Source organism: Phoxinus phoxinus (assembly GCF_949152265.1).
Source record: "Phoxinus phoxinus genome assembly, chromosome: 22".
NCBI classification, from domain to species: domain Eukaryota; kingdom Metazoa; phylum Chordata; class Actinopteri; order Cypriniformes; family Leuciscidae; genus Phoxinus; species Phoxinus phoxinus.
Genome location: NC_136897.1, coordinates 27,966,401 through 27,973,900, shown reverse-complemented (window position 1 = coordinate 27,973,900; position 7,500 = coordinate 27,966,401). Strand labels below are relative to the sequence as shown.

Genomic DNA, 7,500 nt, shown 5'->3' with positions numbered 1-7,500 from the left:
GATGTTTACACACCGTTCCGCTTGACAATGCAGAAGAGACTGAGGAATCACCGGCTATCTTACATGCACTGCTTCCTAAACTACACAGACCGCACTATTAATAGAGTCCAGCTTTGTTTTGATTGGTGTATTAGTTCGGTTGCATTGTCTTCCCGTAGAATGAGCGCGGATGATGTGTGTCAGTCATGTGGAGTTTCAGTATATGTGACTTTGGAGCACAAAAACTCAGTCTGGAGCCGCACGGCTATATCTATATAACTATACATTGTATGGGTCAAAATTATCCATTTTTCTTTTATGCCAAAAATCATGAGGATATTAAGATCATGTTCCATGAAGATATTTAGTAAATCCTACCGTAAATATATAAAACATGTATTTTTGTGAGTGAATGCAGCACAATCGTGAACATAAATGCACAACTTTAAAGGAGATTTTCTCAATGTTTACATTTTTTTGCTCCTCAGATTCCAGATTTTCAATAGTTGTGTCTCGACCAAATATTGTCCAATCCTAACACACCACACATCAATGGAGAGATTATTTATTCAGCTTTCAGATTATATAGCCTACATCTCAATTTTAAAAAATGACCCATGTGACTGGTTTTGTGGTCCAGCGTCATAAATAATTGAGACATTACTGAGATTACTTGAATCATTTTGAGATTGCTGTTGAGAATCTAAAGGCTGTTGTTGGGTGGAGGATTTTAATGATTGTGTTTTCAGGGGTTATAAATAGTAAAGGGCACTAGGACCGTCGTTTACTCGCATATCTTCATGGCTTTAAAAGTTTATTAGTGGCGCTTGCTAAGACAAAGATTACATTACTCACTATTAGTCAGTAATTTGACCAAACCTCTAGTTCTAACTTGTCCTGCTTAAATATTGAAACATTTTGCAGATTTTGCGAGGTGTGTGTAAACTTTTGACCACAACTAATATATACTGTAATGTAAACGATTAATCACGATTAATCGAATCCAAAATAAAAGTTTGTGTTTACATAATAAATGTGTGTGTACTGTGTATAATTATTTTGTAAATATAAATACACAAACGTGCATGTATATATTTAAAGGGGTCATGACATGAGAAACCAAATTTGCCTGGATCTTTTGGTATATAAAAGGTCTTTGTACCATTAAAACGTCCTGCAAGTTTCATAGCTTAAGACGTCCTCCCCATTATAAACGAATCATTTATTTAATCAAGCTCTAAATACAGCTCGTTCTGGATCCATGGTAAGAAGTGACGTCACGGTGCGAAGTGACGTACCAGCGTTTGCATATAACCGCCTCCATGCACAAGACAACTACGCTTTAAGCGCAAGGCAACTACGCTCATTTCGTATCATTGTCGCGCCCGCGCGCTGCGCGCCGCACAAGTGTTCAGTCGACGGACAGCGAGTGGGTCTGTGTACAGGGAAATTACGATGCCACAGATGTGCTGTTCCTGCTGTGGACAAACAACATCTGTGAATACGCTGCGAAAGATCCAGACGTCAGGGGAAAATGGATGCACTTTATTTTTTGCGGACGTCCCAGTCACGGCAGTGTTAGTTTAAGCGTTTGTTCTGTACATTTGAAGGATGACTGTTTTGAGAACAAATCCCAAAATGATGCTGGCTTTGCCAGAAAACTGTTGCTCAAAGATAAGTCCGTGCCGACTATTCTGGGCTCAACAACGACGACGCAAACTGTAAGTAATGTATTTAAAACTTTAAACTACTTTTTAAATACGCTGAATCCGCAAATGTTCTGGCTGGGGGCGTTAATAATTGATGCATAGGCACTGACGTTAGCCAATCATAACAGTGGGCGTTAACACTGAACTCTTAAAGGGGAAACACCCCCAAAACAGACTGTGTGAATCAGAGGATGAGAAACAGGGAAAAGGTCATAAATCACTACATTTTAAAAGTTTTTTGTAAAAAAAACTATAGTAATACTATATTTGCACCTAAGGGAACATAATAATAAAATAAAAAAACCCATGTCATGACCCCTTTAAGAAATGTATATACTGTATATAATTTATATTATATATAAATATTTAATATATAAATAACATATTTTTCTTAAATATATACATGCACGTGTGTGTATATATACAAAATAATTATACACTGGGTAAGTTTCATGGTGATATCTGCTAGTTAAATGTTTTACCCTATTCACCTGTAGTGTCTCGGCTTAAGTGCTGAGCAAGCATCTCATTGGCTGCAGGATCAGCATGAGCCATACGGTAATGATGCGATTGTTTGCAGATCGCATGTAAAGGACCATCATCATCCTATACGCCATAGAGTCTCACGACTGAACATCCAGCAGCATTTGAGACGTGCAGACGCAGACACTTAATCTAGCGCAGATCTTTACAAGAGCAGACTTTGCACACTTCTGAAGAAACGACTCGTTTCATTAGATCGGTGCTGTCTTTTATCTTATTATATCTCCAAACAGGCTGATTATTAACAGTATGAGTCAGAGAGATGATACATAAATCAGCACATAGGATCTTTACACATGGTGCCGAATGCAAAATACAGTGCAGTGAGAATATTTTAGAAAAAAACTTTTTGGACAGACAAAGAAAAAAATCTCTGAAAGAGAATTAATAATTCATTCCTTCATTAAATTGCATTACTAAACAACCTGAAAAGACACATTATGTCCTGAATGTCTTTAAAGTGACACCCCAGTTTCAAATAATGTTGAAAAACACGCCACGTTTAGGGATAGGGACAATTAAAATATGCATTATGAGATATGAGTAATGCACCTTATCCTTACTCATCTTTTTATGATAATAAACTCCTATAAATGATTACAAAATTACTATAACCAAAAGTATCAGAATAGTCAACTCACATTTATAGTGCTTTATACAAGACAGCTTCACGGTTATAAAGAAATCAACAACAACAGTATTAATGTTACAAAGTTCTTCAGTTATTAAATTTATATAATTATTTTAAAGCAGCTTTAAAAATACAATGTTGTCGTTTAGATGCGGATCCATTCAGTTTAATGTTGATTCAATTCCAATAAAAGTGTCAATGTTGCACATTTTATGGATATAAAGTGTCTTAAAACACACATGTAAGTGTCCACATATGCATTTCTGTATAATACATTAATTTTGCCACTAGAGGGCTGCATAACCAAAATATGAATTCATCCTGCTGGAGATTCATACACAATTTCATCACACATTCACTGCCATAAACACTATAATACCATATTATAGTCTGAACTGAAGTCTATTCATCGCAACTAATGTTGTATTATGAGCTTTAGTAAAGTTAATTTCATTCAAAGATCTCCTCAGGTGAAAACAATCATATTTGGACGCCACTAGTTTAGTTCGTGCTCCAGTCCTGTAACAAACTCATGCGAAGAAGAGAAAATGCAGAAATAATTCTGAATATTTTACCTTTGATTATAAATGTCGTTCATCGATCAAGAATCACTCAAAAGTCCTTAGATCACTGATGAGTTTCTTTCATTGATTTGAGTGACGAGAAACACGATAATCATGGCGATGACAGATGGCCTCATGGGATTTGTAGTCTCATAGGGTATTGTAGTTTCAGAAATATTATATTTATATTTTATCTTTCACGCTATGAATGCTGATTGGTCAATAGTGTTCTCGTCTAAAATAAGTCACCATAGCAGCTGAATAAATAATAATAAACCTCAATTAAAATCGGTTTAATAATAACGAGTGGCCCAAATTAATAATGAAATAATTTACATATTTATATATTTTTATTAGGGCTGTCAAAAGATTAATCGCATCCAAAATAAAAGTTTGTGTTTACATAATATATATGTGTGTACTGTGTATAATTATTTATATATATAAAACACACAATCATGTATATATTTAAGAAAAATTGGTTATATTTATATATAAAATATTTATATATAATATAAATTATATAAATGTATATACAGTATATAAATGCAAATATTTCTTAAATATATACATGAATGTGTGTGTATTTATACATAATAATTATACACAGTATACACACACATATATTATGTAAACACAAACTTTTATTTTGGATGCGATTAATCTTTTGACAGCCCTAATTTTTAATAATTAATTACCACAATATATTACATACATTTTTTTTTAAATTATTTCTTACTTCTTCACACGCATTGTGTATATCGTGCAATTAATACACGAAAATTAGTTTTTACGTGCATATGATACGCATTTGTCGCGTGCATTTGATACGCACACGCACACACTACGAAACCTAGCATGCGTATCATATGCTTGTAAACACGAATTTTTCGTGTATAAATCGCACGATAACCTGTGCTATTGAGACGCATTTAGTGTGACCGGGTTGATTATATAGTTATATTAAATGGATATTACTTTTATATACAATCCATGAAGCTGCTTCACTGCCGGGTGTGGCGGCGCCGCTTGCTGTAATTTATAGTTTTCCACGGATGGTTTTGCCAAGCTGTATTTCTGCTTGTCAGCTCTTATCTGCAAAAACATTTCTGTGGGGAAATAATTCTTTGATTGGATTGTTTCCATCCTACATAACTTATGCAATGTTCTTTTCACCTGATAAAACCAGCAGATCGAGTCATATCACACGTTCCTCTGGCCTAGCCTGTAGAGAGGGGTTTGTTGTGAAGCCTTTATCTCTCTGTGATGTTCAATGCCTGGTACAGCAGAAGTGGAGAGTTCATGTGTGTGTGTGAGTGTGTGTGAGCGGAACCAGAGCCTCAGGACACACACGTGAGCTGTGAAACCAACACATCTCAGCTGAACTCTGACAGCATCATGATCATGACCCGTGGAGAAAAGACTCACTTCTCATATCGGCACAGGTCTCGTGATTAGCTTTGCCCACTTCAGCATTTTTAAGATGCGACCCATAGGTTTCGTTCTTGAGGTCTTGTATATCCTGACTGACAGTTTTCATATCCAGTGACATGCATAATCATTTTACAATACAAGAAGTGATGAGAAGTTGCATCTTACGCCATTGGCACGTCCGGTTCTCATTGGCATGTGTCACTAAACCTTGTGCAATGCATCATGAAAACTGGCATGCATTCAGGAGTGTGACGCCGCTCTTGATGTAGTGATGATTGTAAACTCGGTGTGTCAAAACATTCAAGCAACTCCAGAAAAAATGCATGTTCACACTGTTAAAAATAAATAGTTTTATTTCTTATTACATAATTCCATAAAATATTTGTGAAATATTAAGAGCCATTAATTATAACATTTGCATTATGCATTTGGCAGACGCTTTTATCCAAAGCGACTTACATATAAATTAAATTATAGGCCTATCTATGTTTATTTAGATCAATTTCTGCTTTATCTTGCGCTGGCCAGTGTTACTCATGCATCATGCAAACATAAAGGTTTACCGTAACAGATGAGACTGTAATTCTGTGTGAGAATGCGCAGATCAACAACATACAGACTACAAAATAATACCTATTTGTCAATATGTTTAAATGTTTGTAAAATGTAAAATATGTTTTGTTTTTTAGATCACTAAATTAGGCAATTTATTAAGATTTTGTGTCACAGTTATGTCAGTTTATCTGCTGAAATCTGTCTGGAGGAGTTACACATCAACATCTTCAGTGGCACATGATGCAATCCATCGGCACACGCCACAAGTTTTAGTGGTACATATATATATATATAATGTGTTTATTTATAAACAAATTAGGCCAGTAGCTGTATTAACATTAAGTGACATCTTACACACAGAAGCCATTGGCACGTACTTAGTGGCATGACTGGTTTTCAGGTACACTATGTACCGTTTGGCCCTCTAGTGGTTTAAAAACAAAACTGCATGCATTTTGCAGAAGAACATTGTTTTGGTTATGCTTTGGTGGAAGTTGGAGATTTAGCAGCTCAATGTCAACCTTTCTCACTCATTGTGAATTAAAAAAAATACATTTTGCATAGTGTAACTTTAATATAAATATTAAATAAAAAATAACTATTTACTTTTTATTTCTTCTGCACACATTTATGCTCTATGCTTCATTGTTGAGAAATTTCCCATGAATTTCAGTGGTTTAGTTGTTTTGCAGACGCGTTTCAGTTGTGTGTGTGTGTGTGTGTGTGTGTGTGTGTGTCTGGATGTTGCTGGTGCAAACGCTCAGATAAGCCCCACTATCAGTGTTCTAACAGTGCAGCCCCTCATTACATATGCATGAGGGGGCGGAGTCAGATAAAGCCAGTAAGGTCTCCTGCAGCTGAGCAGTGTGTGTGTGTGTGGAGATACAGTAGTGTGAGAGCTGCATGTATACGAGGGTCAGTAAGTTTTTCACTTCACTTTTTTATTGCAATTATTTGTGATTGTGAAACTAGTTATGTCTCTTTGTCCTGGTTAGTTAAGATGAAAGTTATATAACTTTTTTTGTTTTTGAAAGTTTTGTTTATATCTTTGCATGATACATGGTATGTGTTTATCATTTTGTAATTTTTTTTTATTTGATATAATTCTAAGTATGATTCCTGTACTTATAGTGCATTGCAGAGGTTCAGTCTAAAGATGAAATATTAGTCAGATTTCATCTCAAAAGTTCAAAAAAGAAAGTAAATAAGAAATTTTAGGCCTAGTTTGCGTAAGAAAATGAAACTTGTTGTAATACTATTTATTTATTTGTTTTTAGTTTAGATTTAAAATATGTAAATGTTGTTGTTATATGCTATATTATAAATGATATAATTATGATTATACTTACAGTATATTCTTATTTAGTCTTGCTTTTATTAGAAAGTGATATTTCTTTCATTGAACGCTTTCTCATCTTTTCCAGTTTCTTCACTTTTTCAGTCATGTATCTGAACATGTCCATGTTCCCTCCAGGTGCTTGAACAATACAATCCAGTGTCATTTCTCTGAATCTCACAGACATGGACCCTCAGGTGCCCAAAGACAAGTGAGTTGAACATCGGTTTTAGGCTTATCTCGCTGTTTTGTCAGTTCTTCTGATGCAAATTGACACTGAGACAGATAACGAGAACAAATTCTAAAACAAAATGCTGAATCTAAGTTTACATCTGCTTAAGAGTAGCACCAGATGTGCAGCGCATCTGATATCTTTAGGCGCTTTTCCACTACACAGTAGCTCGCCTCGACTCGCCTTTGTTTGGTTCTCCACTGTGTAAAAGTTGTACTAACTGCTTCCAGATACTTTTTTTCGTATCATCTCCAGCGAGGTTCTGGGCGAGCTGAGGCGATACTAAAATGTGACGTGAAAACACAGCAGACTGCTGATTGGTCAGAAAGAAACGTCACTATTCACCTTTGGCTAAGCCCCGCCCCCCTTAGTTACTGTTGCTACGTCCGTCAACTTCATCTGGGCTCTGGTTTGGTATCAACATGGCTTATGCTGTGACCGCTCTTCCTGCTGAAATTTTATCAAACTTTTATAAAGCAGCAATTATAAAGGGTCGGATAGAAGTAGGCAGAAGGGGC

At 35.5% G+C, this 7,500-nt stretch overlaps 1 protein-coding gene across 3 annotated transcripts in view; it reads left to right on the top strand.

Moving 5' to 3' along the window:
* The window catches only part of slc29a1b (solute carrier family 29 member 1b), a 21,605-nt gene that overhangs the window by 990 nt on the left and 13,115 nt on the right, over positions 1–7,500 (top strand). Inside the window, exons 1-2 of one of the 3 annotated variants that reach the window (XM_079597822.1) lie at positions 6,274–6,329; positions 6,889–6,961. In XM_079597822.1, coding sequence (XP_079453948.1) covers positions 6,936–6,961 — 26 coding nt within the window. In that variant the 5' untranslated portion in view covers positions 6,274–6,329; positions 6,889–6,935. Of the gene's footprint in view, positions 1–6,273; positions 6,334–6,888; positions 6,962–7,500 lie in introns of those variants that run through there. The other 2 variants (XM_079597824.1, XM_079597823.1) reach the window with 2 other exon arrangements.